Source organism: Epinephelus fuscoguttatus, linkage group LG2 (assembly GCF_011397635.1).
Source record: "Epinephelus fuscoguttatus linkage group LG2, E.fuscoguttatus.final_Chr_v1".
In the NCBI taxonomy this organism is placed as follows: Eukaryota; Metazoa; Chordata; class Actinopteri; order Perciformes; family Serranidae; genus Epinephelus; species Epinephelus fuscoguttatus.
The window spans coordinates 15,521,844-15,548,726 of NC_064753.1; the positions used below are offsets into that span (position 1 = coordinate 15,521,844).

Sequence of the window (26,883 nt, forward strand, 5' to 3'; positions counted from 1 at the left end):
AATGTGCAACCAGGAGCATTTATGCAGAAATGAAAAATGTCAATACTGCTTCCTTCCATAATATTGCCTATTTCACTGGCACATAACACTGGCCTGTGACTCATGAACATAAATTCAGCGCACACAGTACAGTAAACCCGAATAATGATTAATATAACTTTCATCTTGGGTTTGCTTCACTTGGTGTGGCCTTGGGTCCTTTAATAGTCATGGCACAGTGGAAAAATGTAATAGGTTGCTATTCTGCATGTCCTTCAAATAAAATGTTTCCATAATGGTGTTTCCTCATTGGTGTGTGTGTGCATATGTATATATTTATATATATATATATATATATACACACACACACACACACATATATATATGTAGTTTTGCCCTTTTTGTATCTTGACAGAGTGCTAGATCACAGGATTACGACACCTGGGAAGAGACAGAAAATGGCTAAGCTGCTGAGAAGTATTAATATAATAATCAAGTGTTTCAGGTTTCTTTTAATTCAATTGTCCCTCTTAACATTTCCTGACTATGTCAATCAATGTGCCTGCCTTGTCTTTAAAGCAACAGAGGAGTTATCCATTCCGGCACCATTAAAACATCAATGTCTCATTTCTGCTAAATGGCAGAGGAAAGATAATTGGCATGTGTGCATGCATATTAATTAACTGATAATGAGACGATAAGCCCCCCTCTCTATCTGCAGATGTGGAACCACTAATCAATTGGCAGTGAAATGGGGTAAAAATGTGCTTCTTTTATCCCACTACTGAAATTAAAAACCTATTTAGTACCACGTTTTCCAACAAAGTGCTTTTCATTTATCTTCTCCAGCACATTATTCAATCACACTTTCCATTTGTATAATGGTAATATTTTCATGTAATTTCCCACTGCCTCTGAGATGGGTATTTTTGATATGGCTTTGTGAAATGGCTATTCCATTCCAGCTCCATTCACTAGCTGGTAATAAACTTACAACCTATATTTCAGATTAAATGTCTTCAGCAAATGGAGCCAGCCTCAGATGTTTCACAACAATGTGGAAAGATCACTTCTGCTCCCTGGTGGCGGCAGAGAGAACTACGTCAGTGTTTGTCTGTGCCCCCTGGTGGCGAAAACTGGAAAGTGCTTGAACGTTTTTGTAACCCAACTCTTGGCAGCATTTCATTATTTTCTGTGTAAAACACTCACTGTCTCTGACTCTGATATGCAGAGCATGCTATCTAGTTGGAGAGCTGCAAGGTATCCACAGCTGAAACATAAGCTGACTATCTTAAAGGGTTGCTGCTTTAGCCTGCAGCAGAATTGGAAGCATTTGAAAGAGTGTGTTGAAACTATCAGCCCTGACCAGAGGTGTGTAAGCGCTTCAGAGGAGGAGGAGAGGAGAATGAACATATAAGGGCTGTGAAAACAAACAAAGGCGATGCAAAGTACGCCGCAGGGGGCTGTACAAAGATCTAAATGAAGGCTAGAAAAGAATATAAAGGCAACACAGGTACACAACACAATATGTGAATCAGTGTATTTATCACAAAATAGTTTCTGGAATATGAACATAAGAGCTAGATTTCTTCCAGACTGTGTGTATTCATGTGTGCATGTGTGTATGTGGCTGGCCCAGACGACACAGAGGTTGATGGACAGTAGTGCTGCGTCTCCTCCTCCCGCTGACAGGCCCTCCTTCACCCAGGACAGGCCAATCTGTACACACAGCGACACAGACACACAGAGCCCATCTCAGTCACCACACAGCCCATTTGTCATGTCAAATAGTCTCACAGAGACATGGCGGTCAAGTTATAGAGGTGATTGTATCAAAGTGACCCGAATGCGATGGTCATAAATTGCTTGCTTTATGGTGACGTACTATAATCCTTGGTCCATTGATGGAATTGAAAACAATGAAAGGTCATAGTTACCTGATAAGTAAAATGTGAAAACATTTTTCATGAAGCTCATTAATAATATAGAGAAACACAGCTTTCAGGTAATCATATTTCTTACCTTGAGAGGAGTTAAGGATGAGGTGTAGATATGGCACTTAGCTGGAACTCTCCGTTTTTTCAACCCCGTCTTTCTCCGTTGTTCCATTGGTTTCCTCTGTAGACGCCTCCTTGGTGGAAGTGGCTGTCTTCGGCCTCTCCTCTGGCTTCTCAGAAGGGTCCACCACCGTGGTGCCCCGGCTTGTGTTGCAACCCATAATTTGACGAAATCTAGGAGTTTACAGTGCCCTGTTGAGCTGATGGGAGTCCAGAGGTGTGTAGAGTGTAAAAACACTGGTCGTAACCTTAAGACCTGTTTAAGTGTTGTGGGCTCAGGTGCCTTTGTTCTCTATGGCAACCTCGAGACTTCCTGTCGGGTTTGGGCACCTGACTGTGTGTTGGTTTTATTTTACGAGCCTTTGTCTGCCGGCTGCACTGCCTCTTTGTAATTACCTCCTAAGCAACATTGGTTGAGAATTAACTCAGTAGCATGCCAAACATGGTTACTGATAAACACAGAAAGGGATTGTGTGTCAATCACAGGGCAGCCATGGTTACCAACAATGGATGTGCTGGGAGTTTCTGCTCGCATTCAGTCAGAGGAATTTATGAATTTTATTATCACCAGTCAGCTAATGTTGGAGCAGATCCTTAATTACAGGTCTACAGGGTCTGAGGAAACAAAAACTGTAGGTTAGTAGTTTGGTAGATACACAGCTCTGTTTGACAGTGGAGGTGAAGACAGAGAAATGAAAACCAGTGATGTTTATTAAAATATTACAGGAGTGAGTCCCTTTGCTGTTTGGTCATTAGGTAATGCTTCTCTGTGAGGCAGAAACAGATTTCATGGTTGCTTCTCATTAGCTTTATAAAAAAGGGATAAAGAGCAGAGTGTAAACCAGTATATACAATTTAATGTGGACATTCAACCGAATCCAAACAGTCTCTGCTGGTAATATCTGTAAAAAATCTTGTTTAAGAATAAAGAGAATGATTTAATGAATAGGAATGTTGTAAAGAGACACAAGATACACTGTCAGTAAATTTATGTTTATTGTGAAATGTGTCTTCGTTTAATACTGTTAAGAAAAACTGTAGTTAATGGTGACACTTGGAAGAATACATGGGCAATGTTTTGATTTAACAGCATCTTTTAACAACATTTTCAACCACTCACTGTAGTGTGGAAAAAACAAAATAATGAAAAATATCACGTCAATATCCATGTTTGTTTTGTGTCACCCTGTGGACGTTTGCTCATGGAATGGGCAGGGTGTGCCCAACGCTTCAACGTTCGTTGTCACAAACTGGTAGGGCGTTTACAATTCTCCTCTGCTCTCTGTATCGCGCACGGCAGAGTTCAGCCCTGATGTACGCACGCACGCGCACACACACACACACACACACACGCAGACCAACTTTTCTCTTGCTCTTCCTCTGCCATTTTCCGCATGCTGTTTTTGAAATCTTCAGTGATCACCTGCCACTCACATTATTCGTAGTTCACCTACTCCACATCGTGGAGTGAATAGAGGAGAGGAGGGGAGGGGGCAGTATTGCGCATGCGCGGCTTCCGGGTGCGTTTGATTTGCAACACAAGACAATGAGAGTAAACTGACAAGAAGCGCATAATCGTTTAATGTCGATTATTTGGATTTCATAATCGTTGCAAGCCCAAATCGTAATCTAGATTAAAATTGGATTAATCGAGCAGCCCTACAAACTGGCTGAGTAAATGTGACAAGTAAAGTAGGGTGTCCACACAAAAGATTTAGTTCAGTCAGAAACACTTCAGTCAAAGAAAACTTGATTTGCATTTGCAGTATTATATTTGGTGGTATGGCTCTGTTCTGGGGCCCCTATGACTTTCTTCAGGCCTACGCAGAAAGCCTCTCCCACGTGCCTACGTGGAAAGCCTAAAGGCAAAAAGGGCACACCTGTCTGCCCTTCAACGTGCAAATGAGGAAAGCCTGAGGCAGGCAAACCTCCCTGGCTTGCAGAGGAAGCAGTCACAGTAGGCAGGCCAGAGCAGTTTGAATAGGGCGCCCTGAAAGAATTTGCCAATTGGTTGCATAGAAAGGAATCATGTGATCTATCAGCTGACTCCCTTCCATCAATCAGCTTCTTCATCAGTTGATCGGGCTGTTTGAGATCAGCTGATGTAGCTGGGATGTGAGCTGAGCTTGACATCGTGTCCTGCCTGAACTAACGCTTTGCTCAATTTAAAACAACCAGAATTGATTAAAGTACATTTAGGGGTGTCACACAGACTAAAATAAGTTTGTCTTTTAAAAATTTGAATGTATATTTAAGAAAATATCATTACAGGATAAAAACAGATTAAAAATGCTTTAAAATGGCTTGCACTAATCAAGTAGTATCATCCCTCACCTAATCAGAATTTAGCCAAATAAAATCAGGTACTCATTACGGCCATGTGCGTACACTTCGTCCCCATAAGTGCTGTTAGAGGCAGCCAAGTTTGTCCCACAATTTTAAGGAATGTCAACTGAGCACTTTCCAGCCATGCCCTACTTCAGATTCGTACATCATGCACCTCCACCCGGGAGCTGGCCGACACGACTACAGTCTTTTACCATTGGCTGCTGAGCTGAGGGTTAGGTGTCTTATTCAAGGACAGTAAGTGTCAGAGATAGTACAGAGCAAAAGAGCAAAGAGGCATAATTTTAGCTGAGACAGGATACAATACTTAGAGCTGTCAAAGAATTTAGCCCAAAGGAATTCTTAACAGATACCTGTAAGGGAAGACAAAGCTGCTCTGTGCTTTTCCTCTAACACCTGACATTGTTATTACAGCCTCAGAAACATATGACCTGCTACTCTCCACTCTACTATAGGTTAGGCCTTATAACTGGAGATGGTTGGTCCTGGTCCCGACTTCTCACACGATCATTTATCACATCCCCTAGTCGCCTCTGCAAGGCTGACTGACCATCCGAACGAAGCCTCCTTGCTGGAGGACCATCTTCGTCTTCCTCCCCTTCTCCCTGCTCTTCCTCATCTCTATCTAGTGGTAGCTTATAGCTGCTTGACAGCAGCTGTCTGCGAGGAGACACTTTCCGCTGTTGTGGATATGGAGACAAGGGAGGAGTGTCTCCCTACAAAAGAGTGACACAGCATGTGTTATAAAACCCCATATTAAGAGATGTAGTGTTACAGTATCCGATACAGTATATTACAACATTTTACATATCCATTAATATTCTTTTGGATTTTTTTTTACCTTCTTCTTGTTCAGTTTGTCAAAATTCAGACAAAGATTTAAAATGGTACACTTACTCCAAACTGCAGGGCAAAGTGCTGCATTTTTGTCTCGTAGACCTTGATGTAAAAGTCAAAAAAATCGCCTCTCTCCTCCTGATGAGGTCCTAGATAATGTGTTGATGATGTATTAGGGGTCAGGATACTGATGCTGTGGTCTCCATTATCTGTAATCAACAGTATAATAAATTAAAAGGAAAAATCAGGCCAAGATATTTTCTGACAGGATGCTGGTGATGCTCTCATGTTTGTGAATCCAGCTGGAAGTGTATTGCATGTAATGAATGTTTGTTGTTGAAATGACCGATGCAACTTGTTAGCCCAAATGAAACACTTCCTATGAGTAAAAGTGAAAGTGTGTTATCTATTATTAAAAAAGGGGAAAGGAAAGAGGCACTAGCAATGATTGGTCAGGAGCTTCCATCACCATCCTGCAAATACCCCAGGGCAGAGAGTGCAGAGCAAACCTATATCAAACACACTAACTTATATTACACCCATTCTTGAGGACTGGGACAAATTATGTCCTACCAAAAAGTTTAAAAAATACTTAAAATTAGAACTTACCAACACACTAATTCCATTTCTGGGGTGAACCATTATTTTGAAAGGATTTGCAGAAATGAAATAAATATGATTTATAAAATGTTTCGATCTGCTTTCTTTTCTTATTTTACCCTCTAAATTTGCCCTGCTCCAGAAAAAACTCAGGCAGCCAAAACACCTTTGTCCTAGAAAAGAACTTAACAACTTTAGTTAATATGTAAAGAGCGTTCAAAATCTAAAACTAACAGTATGCACCGATAACCTCGGTGTAAAAATGTACTGCTATAATTGTCTGTTTTAAAATATATTTTTTGTGAAAATCTTGGCCCTTGAAAGATATGTCCCCAATTTTTGTCAACTCCATCAGATTCCAACAAAAACATAATTTAATCAGGCTCAAAATGAGTTTACTATATCCCAAGGATTCCGGGGATAAACGTAGGACACTTAGCTGCTGTGGCATTTTGTGGCGTATGTAGCAATATAGACTACCAATGTGATGGCTAAAGCCAGCTAGACAACAAGGTCATGCACGTGAGCTCAGAGACAAACTTATATACCTCCAAGTGAAGAGGAGTATGAATTAATTTAAGTTACAGCCAATCCCCTGTAGTGTACTTTGGCAAAATGACGGACAGCCCTCAGATTTTCAGGTCATTTTTACTGAATATCTTTTGTCATTGACTGAACTTCTTTACCACTACCTCTGGGGCCATATTTTTATTTGAGTATAAAAACTGAGGTCAGCTGTTGTACATAAAGGGTAAATATCTCCTAATGGAGTAGTCCACCATCTGCTGGTATTCCACAAAAATCAGTGTCTAGGTAAAATGGAGCTTGGTCAGGAATGCCCTGGGCACCGTTTCCCAGTTTTGATGTACCTCAGTCCTCTACGAAGGTCTCTAAGATATACCTTAGCTAAGGAACTTCTTTTCCTATGAGTACCGAAAACGGTCCTTTAGCGGGTGCTCGTAAGGAGGGCTGCTAAGGTACATTATTAGTTGGAGCTGTCCTTCACTACGGTGCTTTAAGTGTATTAATCAATGCTGCACACATCGATTGATCTCAAATAAACTTGCACCGATTAATCAGCAGTGCTCGGAATTGGGCCGATTTTCACATGATCGGCCATGACCTGCAACTGGCCGGTCAGTAAAATATGCCGATTTAAAACGCCGGTCAAATTCCCGGCGCGCCACATGATTGACATCGTGTGTTTTTGGGAGGTGGCACACACATACACACACACACACACACACACACACACACACACACACACACACAGCAATGAAACGTGGATATGCTGGTGCTATAGGTGCCTATTGTGTGACAGCAACAGATTTGCAGTCTGTACACTGACAGAACTGATGTTGGAAAACTATGTAAGACACAAACTGCCATTGAACTGCAATAATGGAAAAAGAGAGCCAAACATGTATGCTGTTATAAATGTCTCACTAACAAATGCATTATCGGTGAGCAGCAATCTCCTTGTTTATAACGGGATGCGCATGTAGGTCATGTTTTAATGTGATATGCTTCAGGCGTATTAGGACAGGGATTGTTGCTGAAACGGTGCCAAAACGCTTGTCTGGACAGAAATTTAGTTTGAAAGCACTGCTTTTAAAAATACCCGTGTATGTGTGGACTAGGCTTCAAATAGATGAGCAGATGTTCTGTAAAAGGTATAGCCTAATTTATGATATAATATTTGATGGAGGTAAAATTATTATGGCAATACTTTTTTATGTTACAACGTCATTTATTTACCTTTATATGAGATTAGACTTGGACCGATTATAATTTTTTGGGCTGATCCTGATTTCCGAATTTTCAGAGTGTTTGGACGGCTGATTCTGATTTTGGCCGATTCCAATTTCTTTTTTTTTTTTTTTTCAAACCACTTTACAGCACACAAGATAATGAAAATTTTCTATCTTAACTTTGTTAGAACATTTTAACCAAGATACTACCAGCTTTTCAATAATCATCTCAAACAAACAAACAAACAAAAACAGTGACATGTTTCTTAACCTGTTAAGAAACATTTTCCTTTTTGCTCAAATATAACTTCAGGTACAGTATTAAAATAAATAAGTAAAAAAAGGCATACATAAATAAAAACATAGATAAATAAAATAATAATTCTTGGTATATAGCATTTGTGGGTAATTTCTTGAATAGATAAAATTCACACAGGTGTTCAGTATGTGCCTGCCAGTAAGCACGCGGATATGCGGATCTTCGACACGCGGACACTCGTCATTTTCAAGCGGCACAGTGCAGCAGTGAGAGCTCAGCAGTTAAGTTTAACTTGGACAATTAACATCTTTCTCCCTCTCTGTTTTGAGGTGTGTGTGTGTGTGTGTGAATGATTAAAGTGAGAAGCTGCCCATGTTTCACTTACAGTAGAGAGAGTTTAATTTGTTTAGCATGTCAACTTTGTGTACTTTTCAGTTTGTCTTTGTTTGTTGTCATTGAAAATAAAGTATCCTCTCCAACCTGATACTCTGGCAGAGAAGAATTGGCAAATTTTTCATGGGCGCAACCCACATACTCAGCTCTGCTGCTTATCCCACAAAAGCATGTTCCTTACAAATGTGGCACCATTTAAAAGGGGAATAAACAGGCTTGTTATAAGATTTATTGCCAAGAAGCATTGTTACAACAAAAAAATTATCTACCACACACAAATTTCCTTACTTTTTGTGCTCTGTGATCTCTGAACTTCCCCAGAAGGTGCAGAAAGGGCAGAATCTGTTGGAAGGGCACAGGTATAGCGGCCTATTATTGAATTACAAACCAACTCTGTTAATTTAAAAGAAACTTTTTTTTAGAAAACAAAATGCATACACCTCATGAAGCACTTCTGCCTGGGGCTACAAACACTTGGCCCATTCATCTTTGCTTCAGTTTATGTGATTCAACCTTGTTCAAATGAGTTTCTTGTAGCAATGCAACATCTCATGCCAGACTTTAAATCAGAAATGATTTTGTCCTGCTTTACTTTGACACCCCATTCACATTCCATGATCTCAATTTAACAGTATTAGGTCTCATTTAAATATAGAATTTATATTTTAGGCCAGTAGTTTGTATATTATTTTCTACAGATGCTAAGCATGCTCTGCACCTCGAGAGGAAAGGGAAAAAGAAAAGGAAAACACACCGGAAAAAGACAAAACTTGCAAAACACATATTGTCAGAATACTCAGCAGTAACAAAGAATAAGAGAAGGGGAACACATGCCTCCTCTTACCTTGACCTGACTGTGACAGGGTTAGGGCACTTAAAGAATAGACAATAAATGGTTGTTGAGTCAGTTAGCCTTAGAAGCACATCTTTAAAACTCAACATGCTGTATCAGTTTTTAAGATTGATAGAGTGCAATAGCGCAGTAACAAGAAGACAGCAACTGTGACATCAGATGCAAGATTCTCTCTTTTACAGTTCTTATTAAATGGTTTCTTACTGTTTTTTCCAGTGAGAGGATTTTCTGCATCTCCTCCTGAAATCAGCACGTTTTTGCAGACCTGAGAACAGAAAATGTCTGTGTTCATTACTGTTGAACTAATATAGCCACACAACCTTCACATCTTGTATTTGAATATTTTCTTAAGCAAATTTGTTTGCTGAGATCTAAAGGGACTTGAGCTTTAGTCTTTTCCTGTATTTAGTTCATTCTGAGTTCATCCAGTTGCTAAGAGAAGGCAGGGCTAATCTCAAAGAAAAAACTTACACTTTTGCTGGCAAGTGGCTGAGACTTGTAGCAATTCATTATGCGTTTGGAGAGTGTATCCAGTGTGCTTATCTGTAAAAGCAATGCCATGAATAAATAACTGATTACGTACTTTGAGCAAGTGTTGTTACCGGACATGCCAAAAATGCAGGTGACATTAACTGCATCAGTACAACACACCACAATATTCTGTGTAAAATTCAAAGTGTAAAATAGTAAACAAGTATAACTTTGAAAAAGTTGTTCAGTTCTTTTTACCACCTCTTCCCTACACATATACCAGCATGTTTATTAAATCAACAAATCACCATAAAAGGTGTTGAGATTCAAAAGCCCACCTTAGTTGTATGGAAAATGGCACATATGAGCAGTTGATCCAGGTGACGATCTACCATGAGCTCAGTGCAGTGGACCAGAGAGTACTCAAAACAGGTCCAGATCTTCAGACGCAGCTCATCACAATAAACCAGCGTTGAACACAGCTCCTTCAGACGCTTTCCCATCAACTTGTAGATCTGAACCAAAAACAAGACATGAGCACATAAAACACATTGTGCCCCATTGAAACCATCTATAGTGCACGGTCTTAAGTGCATGGTGCAGGTCCATTTAGTGCTTGTCCAACCCGACTTTTGATGGTTAAACGACACATAATGTGCAAAATAAGGCACAAGGGGCAGGGGTTATTTATGGTCCCTAAGTTGATCATAGCTGTGTTTTGGGCAACACATGTTACACCTGCAAACGTAATAACAGCCCACAAACGTAATAAACAACAAACGTAATACAAACCTGCAGCTTTGAATGTAATAATCCCGCAAATGTAATAAATTTCCCACAAACGTAATAGCAGCTGCCTCCTACAAATGTAACACACAATTTTCCGCAAATGTAATAACTAAGGATAATAATAATAAGGAAATTATTACATATGTGGGAAGGTGAAAATCTAAACTGTAATAACCTCCCACAAATGTAATATGAGACTGAATAATGATCTTTGTGGTTGTTGCTGTTTGTTTGTTTGCTTATACACCTGCCAATAGTGATGTGTGTGTTGACAAGCAACCCGCAGGTAGGGTGGGGCGGGTCAGAAAGTGACAGAGCAGCGTTCTGAGTAAGTTAGAAATAACTTATAGAAACACACACACACACACACACACACACAGACACACTGGTCATTCCTTGTCAGTTCACAGAATTACTCTGTGGCAGCAAATATGTCGTTTAATTGGATTTATTTTATTTTCTTCTGCCTCTTGTTAATACGGATTTCTCTGCAGCATCTGGTCTACAGTACCTGTTCAGCACCTCAGACAGTGGCGCTGCGGGATGGGTTGGCTCTCATAGGGGGTCAGGTGCAGGTTGTAAGTTTTTAAAAACCACAATAACTTACAATAACTTAATTCTCCTCCACTCAAAAATGTGTTTTCTTCTTGTTCCTACAGATGAATGTTTGAGCCTCACTGTGCAGAATGATGTATGTGCAGAGCTTGACACTCGAAGGCTGTTTTCACATTTATCTGCTGAAAATGCTCATATGATTTTAAGGGCTAGGGCTACGAGCCTATGTTGGTGGCTTATGTAGCCTTTGTTTGAACCATTAAATTAAAATATGTCTGCATATCAAAAGCCAAAAACTTGAATATGTCGTTCAGTCTTTGAAGTGATGAAAACATTTTTCAAGATTTAAGACTTGTCCGTGTACTTTTTGATAGTAACATGGACCAAGACAGCTCTGTTTGTGGGCGTGCATGTGTGTTCGAGTTATATTATTGTATGTGTGATTTTGTATATGTGTGTATATGGGGAAGAAATAATTAAAAGAAAAATAATAGTAATAATAATAATGATTAAAATAATTGTGATTATCATCACAATTAAGTTATCTTTTTTTGATGAAAATAAATGATAATTTAATCATTAAATATTCCTTCAAGACATGTTTTAACGTATATAAGTGTTTCTCTTTGAATAATAATGTATGATATAGTTTTTCCACAAAAAATTCAATTATCTTGTTAAAATCCTTAAAATGACATCTACACCTTCTCCCTCATTAAAAATGCTAGAATCTATCAATATGCCAATTTTATTCTTCATTCTTCACTGTTAAGTCCATTCTCAGTGTATGTGCACTGTGCAAAGAATGAACGACATATTCAAGTTTTTGGCTATTTCATGGTCTGTCACCAGCTTGTGTCATTTAATAATTGTCTTTAATGTAAAAATATTAAACACAGAGATTTGCTTTTTTTCTCTTGATAAAAAGTTAAATAGCTGACAACTGTTGTTTGGAGCCACAGAGTAGAAAATCATTTTGCAATCAAAGTATAACAAAACATATTGTAGATTAACTTACCTTGACAGCAAAAAAATGGAGGGAGTTGCTTCTCCAAGATCTGTTTACAGCTGATGGGGAACGCTGTTGTTCAGTGCTGGTAGATGGTTTAGCACCCAAAGTGAGAACCACTGGCATTATTCATATTAAGAATACTGTTGTCAGTTTGCAATTGAGCATTGTTTTAAATTGAGGAATGTCTTAAAATGTATTATATACAATAAAATTAAATGCAATAGAATTACAGTAATGTATTCAAAAAGGAGTTTTAATACAGTGCATGTATACCTGGTTGGTTTCTGTCAGGTTGAAAGACTGTTTGCTTTGGATCTTCAAGCTCTGTAGGAGGTATCGCCTGTTTATGACATAAAGCCCTTGTTAAAGCGAGAGTTACATGTAACTACGGTTCTATGAATCCTGGATGACCGCCAGAGGCGGTGCATAAGCACTGAATGTCTTTGTCTTGTGCATGTGTAGGTCGAGCAGCTATACCAAAAAGTCACCTGTGACCCCCTGATGACCCCAGACAGGTTATATCTTTCGGTGTCGTCAGAGGATCTGTTTCTGCAAAATCCTCTTGCGAGGCAATGAGGATTCCGAGTGACTGAACGCTGTGGCGGTCATCCAGGATTCATAGAACTATAGTTGCATATGTTCTATTTCATCCTTCCTGACTGCCAGAGGTGGTGCAGCACTAGATGACACACAAAAAGCTGGTTTGACTGGCGTATACTCGCTGTACCATCCACGTATGCTCTCAGAGCCTGCACAGGGCATAACTGTCCCGACTTGTTGTCCTCCTCCCCCTCTGGCAGGTCAAACTGCGCCAGCTGGATAGGCCGATTGAGGTGTGAGCTTGACAAAACCTTAGGCAGGAACGCAGTATTTGGCCATAAGGTGACCCCTGAGCCATCCAAGTTCCATCTCAGACATGAATTACTGACTGATAAGGCATGAAGCTCCTCTACACGCTTTGCTGAAGTGATGGTGAGGAGGAGGGCAGTCTTTGCCAACAACCATCTCAGTTCTAGTCAATAGGTCGTCATTATTAACAAAGGTAGCTTGCCTCTGTAAACTATTAAACAAAACAGGTATAACTGTAAGTTGCCACAACATAAAGTAAGTTAGCTCCAGTGGACACACTGCTGCTAACTGTAAACATGCTACAACATGCTACAACAGAGCACACCTATGCTGGGAGAGGGAGTGGAAACACTGCTGTCATCAACAAAGTAACAATATACGCTTTTGGGTATGGTACCTAATCAGTCAAGTGACCAACCTTTCATACACCATGTCCCGGGGGGACAGCTTACCGCAGCCCTTGGAGGGCGAGCACCTCGCAGCTCCGACTGACAGCGTGTGGTCACAAGGCTACTGTCGACAAGCTGCTAACAAACTAGCTTCGGCTACAGTGGGCTATGGTATGTAAAGGACAATTAGCTTGAGCCGATACTACGACCGTGGCGTGGTATACCTGCGACAGTGAAAAAAGAAAAAGGAACAGATCCTCTGACGACACCGGAACATATAGCCTGTCTGGGGTCATCAGGGGGTCACAGGTGATTTTGTTGGTATAGTTACTCGACCTGTGCATGCTCAAGACGAAGACATTCAGTGCTTATGCACTGCCTCTGGTGGTCAGGAAGGATGAAATAGAACCTTGTAGGTGTGAAAAAACACTGCAGTACTTCTGATGTTTTGATAAAGGTCCATCATTTGATTAGTAGAAACATTTTAATCATATTTCTGATTTAACCTTACTTAGAACTTGTCACTGGTATCAACTTGAAGAACCTCGTGTTTAAAACTTAGATAACTGCTAGTGCCAGGTAAAGTGTTTTTGTGTTACTGCCAACCTGTTGGCAGGTGGGCAGATGGCCCTCATTGGCTCTGATGTCCTCCCACAGTGGTGAGTGGCTGGTCCAGGCCAAGCTCTCCAGAATTTTTTCTTCTACTTGGGTGAGGTGTCTAAAAACAGGACGAGACAGGTCCCCTTCGGCCCGCAACACCAGCTCAATCACCTGTCACCACAGGAGAAAAAAAAGAGGGATGGAGGTATCCTCAAATTTAAAGGGTGGCACGAATGTTGCATTGGTTCAAATTTCAGACCAGATGGGAAACTATCTGGAAATAATATGGTGAGCAACTGCCACTCTCCTCATCCTGAGGAATTTTCCAGCTGTGGTCTAACAAAAGTGTATCAGTAACAAACACTAAATTGACATCTCTATTGGCAAATAGAAGAGGCAAGTAGAACCATGACTGAATTTTCAGAAATCCTTCCTGTGCACGTGCAACGTTAACTTATGTCATTGACAATTATTAATATTATTATTATTATTGTTATTGCAATATAGCAAGCTTGGAAACACACCTTCAGAAAGTGGTATGGTGCCAGTTTTAAGATCTGAAGGAGCAGAGGGAAGTCACACGGTAGACGGTTTGTCGATATGGTAATCTCCAGGCAACAGGCCACCAGACAGGACTGGAAAAGCCCATTCCCCAAGATGCCCTGTGACAAAAACATGCAGAAGCACAAGTGATTTACTTTAAAAGAAATATGTGAAAACAATAAGGACATGTTTAATTTTAAGTGGCTCAAGGGCATAAACATAGAGTCTAACATATTCTGTATCACTCAGTCAGTTTTCATGCAGTGCCCCTCGAGTGCGCAAAGGTGTTTGTCAGACACCAGTTCCACTTGTAGCCTCAGGGGGGCGGTGCACTCACTGAAATGTTACTGATGCCTTTCCTTTCCCTCTCTTGAATGGCCAGGGTTTCCAAGAACCTGTAGTACAATTCCTGGGCATTACAGCAGCACTTTTTTGCCAGTTCTGTGAATGATATCACAAGGAGTATATGTGACATGTATCAACAACAACAGCCAGCTCTCTGATCATGTAGGGATTTAAAATACTGTAGGTGAGCAGACAGTGGTTCCCTGCTGTGCTCAAAGAGACACTGTTGTTTCTCATAGAACCAGTAAATGTAAAACATGTGGTCTGATTTGTCTTCGAATGGGCACTATTGCCTCTGCTGATCATAAAATTCTAGGAAATAAATCAACTAGTAATACAGTGAAGGCCACAGATATGTCCTCCAGAAATACTGAACATAGGGTAACAGTGTTTCTTTAAATCTGAATGAAACTACTATCACTGTCACATCTGTCATCTCATTAAATAGGTTATTATACCATTGGTGTTCTCATTTCCTGCATTGTCCCTGTGGTGTTGCAGAAATGTGTCCAGCATACGTCTCAGTCTTGTTTTAATCTCCTCAGTTGGATCTCTGGAGCAGGCCCTGTACCAGAAGAATCATGGTGGTTAGTATGGAAGCAGAGTGGTTGAATGACCAGGAGATTTGCATTGGCAAACAATTGAAAACTAAGTAAAAGTCCACACAAGGTTTCTAAAAGGTCACACTTCAATTGTAGAAGAATTTAAAGAGTTTACAGACATTTTCTGAACTAAATAGTGTTTACACATGGTGAAACATTCTCAATGCCTCAGTGCAAACCTGTGGGCTCTCTACCATTATACCACATGTTAAACACATTAAGTAGTGTTTGTTATATTTAGGGTAAGTGTCAAAACCTACCATTCATGTAAGAGAGTGTGGAGTGATACTGGAGTAATACTACAGAGACAATGTTTTCGCTGTGACACTGAATTATTTAAGTCTGCCTGTGACACTGAATTATTTAAGGTCTCTTGTGGTTTTGTAACTATCTGTTATATTGTTTACTTTGTTAAACTACTTGCTGTATACTAACACAGCTTACATAGCACTGTTATTCTGACAAACAAAACTGACCAGTGTATGAGCAGGCTAATACCGTGAGACTGTAGTGCTAACCTTAACAAAGCCACCAGGCGTTCACTGGGGCCAAATCCTGGTGGCTCGGTTGCCATGGTGACCTCTATACAGGATGAAAGTCAGAGCAGGAATGTGTACCTGAAAAAAGATTTTTTTACAATTTATAAAAAAAAAAAAAAAAAAAAAAATATATATATATATATATATATATATATATATATATATATAGTAAAAAGTTGTATTTCCATCTTTGTCTGTTTTTTTTTTTTTTTTTTTTCCGGAAAGCTGGAAAATCTGCCAGCCCATTTAAATCTCTCTAATTTATATATCTAGTTTGTGTAGCAATTGCCATAGTAGATTTGATAGTTAATAATTAAGTAATACCAAAATATATAACTATCATTCATAACTCAAAAGCAGCACCTTTCAAGACAGAGGTTGATAGCCAGTTAGCCGAATTACTTAATCTAGTCTCAAAAACTGAAGGCTGCTACAGAGTTCTTTTCCTGGTGTTCAGGGACCTGATATTTTTACAGACACAACACTTGGCATTAAATACTGAAATCAAGAGAGTAGACAATGTATTTAGGGACCTCGGCTGAAAGCAGAGGTATGTTTAATATTATTATTCTTTCTCCTGCCGTCTGCGAAAACCCAAATTTGACCCCCTAAACATGCTCAGAAACTCACCAAAATTGACATGCATGTCAGGACTGGCGAAAAATTTGATAAAATGAAAAGAAATACCCCGAAAGTGCCAAAATGGGCTCTCTAGCGCCACATAGACACACTAAAATGGCCACTGTAGAAAGATCAAACCAAAACTGGCTTGTTTGTCACATCGAGACCTACGAATCACACGCTGACACCCCTCACGTAGGTGCAACAGGAAGAGAAAGTAACATGAGCAAATGTGGAGAAATTGTCAGCTGTGAGCTAGAGTGGAGAGGGGTCTAAAATCGTCTACAACTTTTGTCTTTAACTGTCTATGTGAGCTCAAGGCTGAAACAGTGTGAGGCCAAGGTCCCGTCCAACGCTGCTTGCAGCTTTAATTATGTATGTTATCTCTTTAAAGGTCCAGCGTTTAGGGGTATTTATTTAATGGTATGTAGCGGTGAGGATTACAACCAGCTGAAACTGGTTAAAACTCCTTCAGTGTTCACTGTTCAGGAGGTTTTTAGCAGGAGACGAATTATTTGCAGAGGTCTCTTCCTCGCTTAGACAAATGAACAAGGTGATTTAAACCAGTAAAAACACTGAATAAAGCAGTTTCACCTTACAAATCAGTGTTTCTCCTACCCTGCTCAGCAGACGGCCTGCTTGCCCAGCCCCTACAAATGTGTGCTCAATTATTGACCCTTTTAACTTTATGTGCGCTCACATTATTTCAGATCCAGATGCTCAGGGGTTTTTTAACAATGAGCTGAATTATCTCCTCCTCTCCAACACAAATGGACCCAGTGATTTAAACCATTAAAAACCAAAACCAAATGCAGGTTAGCATAATATCAAACTGGTTTGAACTCGCACTTCTCACTTGATTTATTACCTCAGATCCACCCTCTCGTCCAAATCCCTTCTGGCTCTAAAAAAGATGTTGAATGCCGAATTGCCAGACTCAAGGCTTCATAATGGTAGTCCACAAACCAGTTGGTGACATTACGGCAGCTACGTCCACTTGTTTTACAGTCTTTGGTTATAATTCATGCAAAAGTGGATGATGACAGAGTCACATTTTGCTTTTCAACTTTTCATGTAAGATGAAGTTTGGACTTCATCTTACAAAGGAAACTAAAGTCATAAACAGGTTCAAAGTCACTTACCAGAGTTGTTTTGGATTTGAAAGCCAGATTAAAGGGCTTCTAAGAATTCCCCTGTAGGTCTCTTATGCCTGGTTGGTAGTAGCAGACGAATCCTGCAGCATGGCGTTAGCCTGCTGCTCAGCAAACAGGAAGTTCAGATCATAGACCTCTCTTAGACAAGCCCCTTATCACATGAGTGTTGTTGCTATGAACAGTTGTGCAGTTGTAGTAGGGACCTATAAACTGAGCACCACCAATAGGAGGACAGAGGGCTTCAAAAAGGAGGGAAAACCTGTTATCCCTTTGCTGTAACAAAAATGTTCAGCAGTGTAACTCTTTATGCACTGATGCCTAGCCAAAACAGTATTTTTAAGCATGTGGTGTTGGTTAAGAGAATTTGGAAAAATATTTGATGGAACTTCCTTTAACAATAGTATATCATTAATTATAAAACCTACCAATATAATGTGAAGAGAAAGTTAGTAACATTGACCAATTAGTTTTTTCCAGATACATTTAAGATTTAGTGGATCACCAACATTTATACATAAGGTTTTCAAGAACTTTTAACAGTTCTTTTGTACTAAATGCTGCATTATAATCATTGCGAGAACTCTGTCTACCCTTTTCCTTGCCCCCATGATTCCTTGCATGAATTATTGGCACGACTTCTGGTGCTGAACTGGAAGCAGCATTTTCCAGTGGTAACAGTTAACTAATGGTACGCTATTCCTCTTTTGTACAGCAATTGGGAAATACAATATGGATCACACCACCTTCAGACGGGATGATGTCATCATACCTGTGCTATCTCTGACAGCCATCTCAAAGCATTGGATGTTTTCATTCATTCATTCATTCATCTTCTAACCGCTTCATCCTCTTGAGGGTCGCGGGGGGGCTGGAGCCTATCCCAGCTGACATCGGGCGAGAGGCAGGGTACACCCTGGACAGGTCGCCAGACTATCGCAGGGCTGACACATAGAGACAAACAACCATTCACGCTCACATTCACACCTACGGACAATTTAGAGTCACCAATTAACCTAGTCCCCAATCTGCATGTCTTTGGACTGTGGGAGGAAGCCGGAGTGCCTGGAGAGAACCCACGCTGACACGGGGAGAACATGCAAACTCCGCACAGAAGGGCTCCCACGCCCGGGATCGAACCGGCAACCCTCTTGCTGTGAGGCGAGAGTGCTAACCACCACACCACCGTGCCGCCCATTGGATGTTTTCCTTTCAAACAAATTATGGTATGTTAACGATAAGCTTGCCTTGCGACGTTAACATGTTAAGTTTATCGCAGCCTGAGCTAGTTTACAGTAAACATCTAGTCCTTCTAAAGAATAATTTACTTTATAGCTCCATGTCAAATAAATGAGTGATGTTTCCAAGCTACAAAATGCCAAGTTTAGAGGCACAACTCAGTTATATCTATAATAATTAATATAATATATAATTCTGATGTAATACATCTCAGCTGTCAAAACTCTTTTGGTTTTATTATTTCCAAGCATGCGAAAATGTAGTGTATGCGTTAGAGTAGGGTGTATACTAAATACAGGATAAAGCAGGTCCTGTACTGATTCATAAAGGGACGCTGCATTTCATTTTCATACAGGATTATCAGCTATTAACATCATAAAGTATACAGGTGGCAACCCATTCGTCTGTGAAGGTAAGCAATGAAAACTGCATCATTGGTTACAGGAACAATCTATTATTTTTCTGGGTCCATGTTCAACACAGTTTTGTTTGTTGAAGCTAAATTTAGTTTAATCTGATTATTAGTAATGTTACAGAGCAAACAGCGCAAAAGGTGCCAGAGCTCTGCAAGGACATTTTAGAAAATGCTAATATGACATAAGTTAAATATCTGTCCAAAAAAGGCAAAGCAGTATTTCCTTAAAGGGCCAGTGTGTAAAATGGGTTGAAAACGGTGACATCAGTGGTCAAATTCTAGATTGCAGGGCTCACTCGCTCACCCCTCCCGTCGGGTAAATGACGGTGGCCTCGTAGGGACAAAAAGCCTTGCGCACGAGTTTTTGAGGAGTAGGTCTATCTAGCGACAAGGTGAATGTTTATTTAGAAATCTAAACCATGTTACGATATTGTAATGAATCCCTCATGAGCAGGAGACCAGAGGAGCGTTCGGGAAAAAGGCTAGTTTATTTGAGCACTCCAGAAACTCCGGTAACACTCCAGGGGGTAAAAGACTCCGTCCCAAACTTTGACTCTTCTAGCATAACACACACGTCATAACTTTACACACATACTTGTTTACCATGCCGAGTGGGGACCCCCCTCCCCTCTCTGCTCAATCTCCAGCCCGCACACTGACTGACAGCGTAGCCGGTAAACAGAGCTCAGCTGTTTATTTAGCCTAGGGATATCTCCGGACTACAGTAGCTGCAATGGATGACTTTGAACGTGATTTTGAGGAGTTTCTTGTAGCGGACACAGACCCAGAGCCATACCTGTTTGAGCCGGAGCATACAGATGAGGAACGCAGAGAGTGCATCACAAGGAGTGAAGTTGCGTCTTCTTTTCCTCGCTGATGACGGTTCGGGTTCATTCTCTCCCGTTGCGTGGTAAGTGTGGTCCATTCACAAACTTTATAACTAAAAGAACTTTTCACTACTCTCTGTCGACGAACTACTAACACTCTCTGCTGTTTCCTCCTCCTTCCTTCCTTCCACTGTCTTCGTTGGTTCATTTATACACGCGAAATGCGTTCTCTGGCTGGCTGGATTGTCCACTCGGGCTGCCTTACATACATGGCAGCGCAAGATGGCGACCTCTCTAAAGCAAGGCCCTTGCTATATATATATATATATATATATATATATATATATAAAAAAGCATAATTATAAGGCTACGAAAACCAAACGAATTTTATTTTATAGCGATTATACACTTGTATAAACATTTTAATGGGTAGAATATTCAGATTCAGATTGACAATAAACCATGCCAAATATTACACACTGGCCCTTTAAGTAAAGTCAAATTACTTTCAAAAAGGGCCACAGATGGCAGTTAGCCACCAAGATTAGCCACTGGAACGCACCGTTCATAGTCAAAGCTATGAACTACCTACTCCTTCCCGCTGGCGGTGGGGTCGTGGTTCCTGTTTTGAAAGACAAGAGAACAACACAACTCCCTACACGTGCTGTACCTTACTATCTGTTCATCACTTTCTATTCTTTTTACCATATATGAAACTAATTATCTAAGCATTGCAGTATGTGCTCCTCAGACTTCATGTCTCTTCCTCTCCTGTACTTCTCCACTTCTGCAAAGCAAACACATTCAGATCAGCTGAAATCATCTCAGTATTCTCATTGTTCACACATCTAAAACTTATATAGTGAAACACAACTTATAGTAAAACACATAAAATCATTCTATTCCCAACAGTCCCCCTTTTGGCCTCATAGGACTGAGGCCACTTTTTTTTTTTTTTTAAGTCCCAATGTATCCAGGTCCCCCTTTTAGGTCTTGTGATTACTGCACTTTTTGTTTCTTTTGAAACAAAAAGTTATAACTCCCCCTTTTGGTCTCATACACATGAGACCACTCACACCTTGTCTTGTCCTGAGTCTAAGTCCGAATCCAAATCAGTAGGCGGCCTTCCTAACAGGGTGGCCGTCTCCATTTGAGTCATCTGATGTGGTGGGGGCTGTGGATGTTTTCTCTCCACAGCCGACACTATGATTCTTTTACAGTGACCGGATACATGGGATACAACAACAACCACATAATGCTAACACCGCGAGCATTCCCACCACAGACAAGAATACCGATACCACTAAATCTTTCCACTTACCGAACCACTTCTCGAAGATACCACCCAGGGGTTTATCAATACCTGAGTGTTGATGCATTTCCTCAGAGAGCGTGCGCAGCCCTTCTAGCGATTCAGATTCACAATAAACCATGCCAAATATTACACACTGGCCCTTTAAGTAAAGGCAAATTAATTTCGAAAAGGGCCACAGATGGCAGTTAGCCACCAAGATTAGCCACTGGAACGCACCGTTCATAGTCAAAGCTACGAACTACCTACTGCTACTTCTGCTGTCTCACTGGAAGTTGCACCTATAATCATTTCTACAGTAGCTGCCTCAGGAAGAACTACTGTTTTCTGATTTGTAACTCTCGCATTTTGATTAAGAAAATACCATTTTAGCTTTGGAAAACTACGTTAGGGTTCAGTTACCTGAGTTTTATGCCCAGAAAAGGTTTTAACCAAGCTTACAAGAAAATGCTTTTCGGTGACTTCTTTCACTGGCCTGAACACTGCCACTAAACCTGCTCTAGAGTGAGTGCCAGTGTGACAAACAAATTTGGGCAGAACAATGATAAAAAGACACATTTAATGACATCTACCATAAAGTTCCTGACGCTGATGATTTTTTTAATAAGGCCTCCAGATAAAGCACTTAACAGAGAAGAATATATTTAATAGAAATAATTAAACCTCAGTTCCTCCATATAACTTAATAGAAAGTAATTTGGAAAATTACAAATGACTTTTCAGAGTATGGTCCTGCACTACATTAAGAAGTATTTGAACTACACTACACAGCTTGCAAATATTACAACTGCCCAATGAAAAAAAGAAACTGGTCACAGTGACTTGATATTATCAGGCTTGGAATCAAAACACAAAACCAATGAGGCCAATTTTTGTCATCTCAGTGATTACATACATATTGATGGACTCAAGGCTCATCCTACTCTCCAGTGTGCTATGTGTGAGCTCAGTCCTGCGTGTTCTTTAATGAAGCAATAGGAGAAGATATTCGGTCTCAGTTAATGTAGTTTATTAAGCAGTAAAGGAATAAAATTACAGAGCTCTGGATCTCAACTTCACGTCCCTGACGAACAACAAAGGTGTGTCAGTTCACGAAGTCTGACCTCCTGTCCTTCCCCTGACCCAATATATTTGAGCGTAACAGAGTGTCATTGTGCACGCGAGGCGTTGTCCTCTTCTCATTGGCAGTTCCACTTCCTCCTTCACCACACCACACCCCTGCCTCATGTTAATCTGACTCCTTCCCGCTGGTGGTGGGGTCGTGGTTCCTGTTTTGAAAGACATGAGAACAACACAACTCCCTACACGTGCTGTACTTTACTATCTGTTCATCACTTTCTATTCTTTTTACCATATATGAAACTAATTATCTAAGCATTGCAGTATGTGCTCCTCAGACTTCATGTCTCTTCCTCTCCTGTACTTCTCCACTTCTGCAAAGCAAACACATTCAGATCAGCTGAAATCATCTCAGTATTCTCATTGTTCACACATCTAAAACTTATATAGTGAAACACAACTTACAGTAAAACACATAAAATCATTCTATTCCCAACAGTCCCCCTTTTGGCCTCATAGGACTGAGGCCACTTTTTTTTTTTTAAGTCCCAATGTATCCAGGTCCCCCTTTTAGGTCTTGTGATTACTGCACTTTTTGTTTCTTTTGAAACAAAAAGTTATAACTCCCCCTTTTGGTCTCATACACATGAGACCACTCACACCTTGTCTTGTCCTGAGTCTGAGTCCGAATCTGAATCAGTAGGCGGCCCTCCTAACAGGGTGGCCGTCTCCATTTGATTCATCTGATATGGTGGGGGCTGTGGATGTTTTCTCTCCACAGCCGACACTATGATTCTTTCACAGAGGGACCGGATACATGGGATACAACAACAACCACATAATGCTAACACCGCGAGCATTCCCACCACAGACAAGAATACCGATACCACTAAGTCTTTCCACTTACCGAACCACTTCTCGAAGATACCACCCAGGGGTTTATCAATACCTGAGTGTTGATGCATTTCCTCAGAGAGCGTGCGCAGCCCTTCTAGCGCCTTAGTTACTGACCCGTCTGGAGCTGTGTTATTTGGGATGAAGGTGCAGCAGAGGCCCTGGAACATAGAGCAGACACCCCCTTTCTCCGCCAAAAGCATGTCTAACGCAATTCGATTCTGTACTGTCATCAGGAAGGTGGCTGCCAGTTGTTCAGAGAGTCCCCCAACTGCGTCCCTAGTGCTGTTGGCCAGTCTAAGAACATTGTAATGAACACAAGTCAAACTGGAACCCTGTACTTTGCCCCATGATGTATGTCAATTCTACTCCACCATACTTTGCTATGCAGGAGTCTGACGTTCCACTCCCTGGTGCGTTTCTCCTGGTTCAGTTTCGGCTTTGTCTCTGAGGGAAGACTCATAATACAACAGAGGTAAAACAATAACACAGGTTAACACAACAACTCCAACACACACCACTTATGGTGGCGTGGTTCTAATCCCAACAATTTCATTTCTTTATTTTGTATTGCAAAAAGGTAAATATAAACGTGTAAAATATGAGAGTAAATATGGAGTGTAAATGTGCTGCAAGCGAGTCTTTCTTGTATCCTGGCTTTATATTACTCAAACGTACTCTGGGCAAAGTGTTGCTTCAAAGGAGCTTCAAACCTTCACATTGATCACAGGATATCTTTTCCGCACTTATGCTAAGCTAAATGAATAAATGTCTGTGTGAGTAAGCTGTGTTGTTTGTTTTTTCTTTTTTTAATCTTTAGTGTCTTTTATGTCCTCCAGTGTTCGGGCAGGTGTCTCTGCCACTGCACACTGACTCCAGTGATACCATGTGTCACCTTTTCCCTGGAGTTTGACGGCGTGGGACGTCCGTTCCACGACTTTGTAGGGACCAGTCCACCTTGGCTCTGACCACTTTCATTTGATCACCTTGAACAGGACCCACTCTGATGTTGGGGGGTCTTTCCCTTCTGCTCCGTCCCGAGCTGTGGTCACCTGTTTGGAGAAAGCTGACACTAATGCTGTTAGTTGGTCATAATACAGTTTGTATTGCATAGGGCTTTCTATTTCTTCTGCAGTTTGGATCCCAGCTCCCGGTCCCGGGAACTGGTGTCCTGTTTTTAGTTCATATGGCGTGAACCCTGTCAATGAGTTCACTGAGCTCCTGATTGACAATAGAGCTAGGGGTAGAGCATCTACCCAGCTCATTTTAGTCTGAGCACAGATTTTGCCTATTTTTCCCTTAATAGACTGGTTCATCCTTTCCACCTTGCCCTGTGACTGAGGATGATAGACTGTGCCAAATGTGTGTTTTAGCCCCAATGCCTTCTCTACCTGCTGTAGGTCTTTGTTTTTGAAGTGAGTCCCGTTATCAGATCTGATTCGTTTGGGGAACCCGTGCCTGGGGATATATTGATTTATCAAAAATTTGATTACTTTCTTTGCATCCTCTGATTTGGCAGGTATGGCTTCTGGCCAGCCGGTGTATGCATCCACCGCCACCAGAAGGTACCTGTGTCCTCCCACTCTTTCTATCATATCTGTGTAGTCAATAATGACCTCTTGACCTGGGAGTTTAGGGAGAGGAAATTTCCCTTGGTGTGGTTTCACTGTGGGCCTGACATTATATTCTGTACATATTTTACATTCTCTGATGTGATTCTCAATCATGGCTGGCAGAAAAGGGTGCCACCAATGAGTGAGACCTCGCACCATTTGCATCTTTCCACAATGAGTCACCCCGTGAGCCTCCTGGAGGACTGATCTCATCAGCCCTGTGGGTAACACTGGTCTTCCGTCCGGAGACCTCCACACACCCTCTGTTCTCACTGCTCCTCTCTATTTCCAGACTGTAAGCTCCTGTGGAGAAGCTTTCTGCTGCTCTGCTATTAACATATTTACATCACAAGGTGGCAGGAGATCATGTACTGTTTTCTCTGTTTGTAGCATGATATACTGTTGACTATATCCTGCCTTTCTCTTGGCTGCCCTGTCTGTAGCCTCATTTCCCCTAGCGATAGCTGTCCCTGCTTTATCATGGCCCTTACACTTAATGACTGCTACCTGTGCTGGCTTCATCACTGCCTCCTGTAGCCTCTTCATATCTTTTTTCATGTTTAATGGGGGTTTTTGTTGCTGTTAAAAAACCAGATCTGATCCACTGTGTCATTTCCACATGGATTGCTCCTACAACATATGCAGAGTCTGTGTAGATGTTCACTCTCTTCCCTTCTGACCATTCTAGAGCTGCAATCATTGCCTGGAGCTCAGCCAACTGCGAGGACTCTTTGCCTGTCACCCTTTCCGTGAGGACTTCCTCAAACCCTTTTTCTGTCTGTCTCACCACTGCATATGCTGCTTTCAGTCCCTCAGTTGGATGCCTGAAATAGCATCTGTCTGTGAACAGTGTTTCCTCTGCTTTAGTCAGGGGCTTCGCCTGCAAATCTTCTCTCACCCTGGTGTCTTTCTGCACCTTTTCCTCACATCTGTGTGGCTCGCCCTCTCCCATGTTATCTGCCATGTTTACACCTTCATGTGTGAATGTTATGTATGGTGCATTAAGATCTTTTCCATCCTTGTCTGTCTGAGTGATGTCATGGTAAATTCCGCTGAATTTACATATGCCACTATGCTGTGCGTTGTTAGTACAGTCAGTGTGTGTCCCATCACTATGTGTGCTATTTTCTGCAAATTTTTTGCCACTCCTGCTGCATGTCGTGTGCACGGTGGGTGTGTGTAACATGTGTTCTGCGTCTGGATGGTCAGTCTTTTCCCTACCATGAAACCTCTCTATCTGTCGGTGTTCCAGGATCGCCTTGTCTGTAGCTCCTTGTCTGATGCGATATGCTTTCTCAGAGGGTGAGAAATCCACTTGAGGAATTTGGGTGCGGATCCAATCAGTGAGTTGCATTAACCTCTTACACATAGGGCCCAAGTCTTTGGCCTGATGTTTTGCATGGATTGCCAGAGATATGTGAGGGGAGGCTTCTTCCTCCCCTTCATACCACTGTTGCTGTTCTGAAGCAAGGTCAACAGCTGCAGCCACTCCCTCATTACCCACCAGTATACAGGACGACTGTATATCCCACCTGTTACCTTCAATTTCATTATAAAATGCCTGCTGATACATCTCATCCCCTTTTCTATCATAATAGTGTTACATGGAAGGGATCAGGAGGAGGGGTGTAGGGATTTAATGACTGAACCCAAGGGCGCCATGACTGATAGAGAGTGCAAATCCCAGGAGTTGGTGTGGTGTTTGGCTCGAGGAGGCCCCAGCAGATATCTGCCCACTGTCCTTCAGCTGTGGGGGATGTGTCTGCAGATAACAACATTTGTGAAGATGAATGTACAGTTGATAATGAGCAGTTCACAGTGTACCTGTTTGGGAATGTCACTATCAGTCTGTCCGGGCTGCACAGGATGGAGGCTCCACACTTTAATAACACATCTCTGCCCAAAAGGTTAACAGGACATGCCATTGAGGAAACAAATGTTTGTGGAAATGTCTGATTTGCTTGGAGTATGGTAGTGGTGAGT

The 26,883-nt window shown here is 41.2% G+C and overlaps 1 protein-coding gene across 2 annotated transcripts; it reads right to left on the bottom strand.

Moving 5' to 3' along the window:
- Nucleotides 1-652: 652 nt before the first annotated feature.
- On the bottom strand, nt 653-17,748 carry LOC125878610 (retinoblastoma-like protein 2). Of its 2 annotated transcripts, XM_049559925.1 has the most exons (15): nt 17,533-17,748; nt 15,749-15,847; nt 15,087-15,193; nt 14,621-14,724; nt 14,265-14,402; nt 13,747-13,911; nt 12,176-12,242; nt 11,909-12,018; nt 9,885-10,061; nt 9,547-9,618; nt 9,280-9,340; nt 8,511-8,564; nt 5,280-5,428; nt 2,002-5,098; nt 667-1,698 (listed from the first exon to the last, which is right to left on the bottom strand). In XM_049559925.1, the coding sequence occupies exons 2-14, from the start codon at nt 15,802-15,804 to the stop codon at nt 4,832-4,834; spliced, it is 1,527 nt and encodes a 508-aa protein (XP_049415882.1). In that variant the 5' UTR covers nt 15,805-15,847; nt 17,533-17,748; the 3' UTR covers nt 667-1,698; nt 2,002-4,831. The 2 variants fall into 2 exon arrangements, with proteins under 2 accessions (XP_049415890.1, XP_049415882.1); XM_049559933.1 differs by lacking the exons at nt 14,621-14,724; nt 17,533-17,748 and having other exon boundaries at nt 653-1,698.
- Between the last annotated feature and the right edge of the window lie 9,135 nt (nt 17,749-26,883).

Coding starts and splice junctions, on each gene's coding strand:
- LOC125878610 (XM_049559925.1), bottom strand. CDS start 15,804: ATGGCAACCGAGCCACCAGGATTTGGCCCCAGTGAACGCCTGGTGGCT. Junction 13,912..14,264: donor CACCATACCACTTTCTGAAG/GTGTGTTTCCAA, acceptor CTGTGGTGACAG/GTGATTGAGCTGGTGTTGCG. Junction 12,019..12,175: donor ACCTGACAGAAACCAACCAG/GTATACATGCAC, acceptor GAATAATGCCAG/TGGTTCTCACTTTGGGTGCT.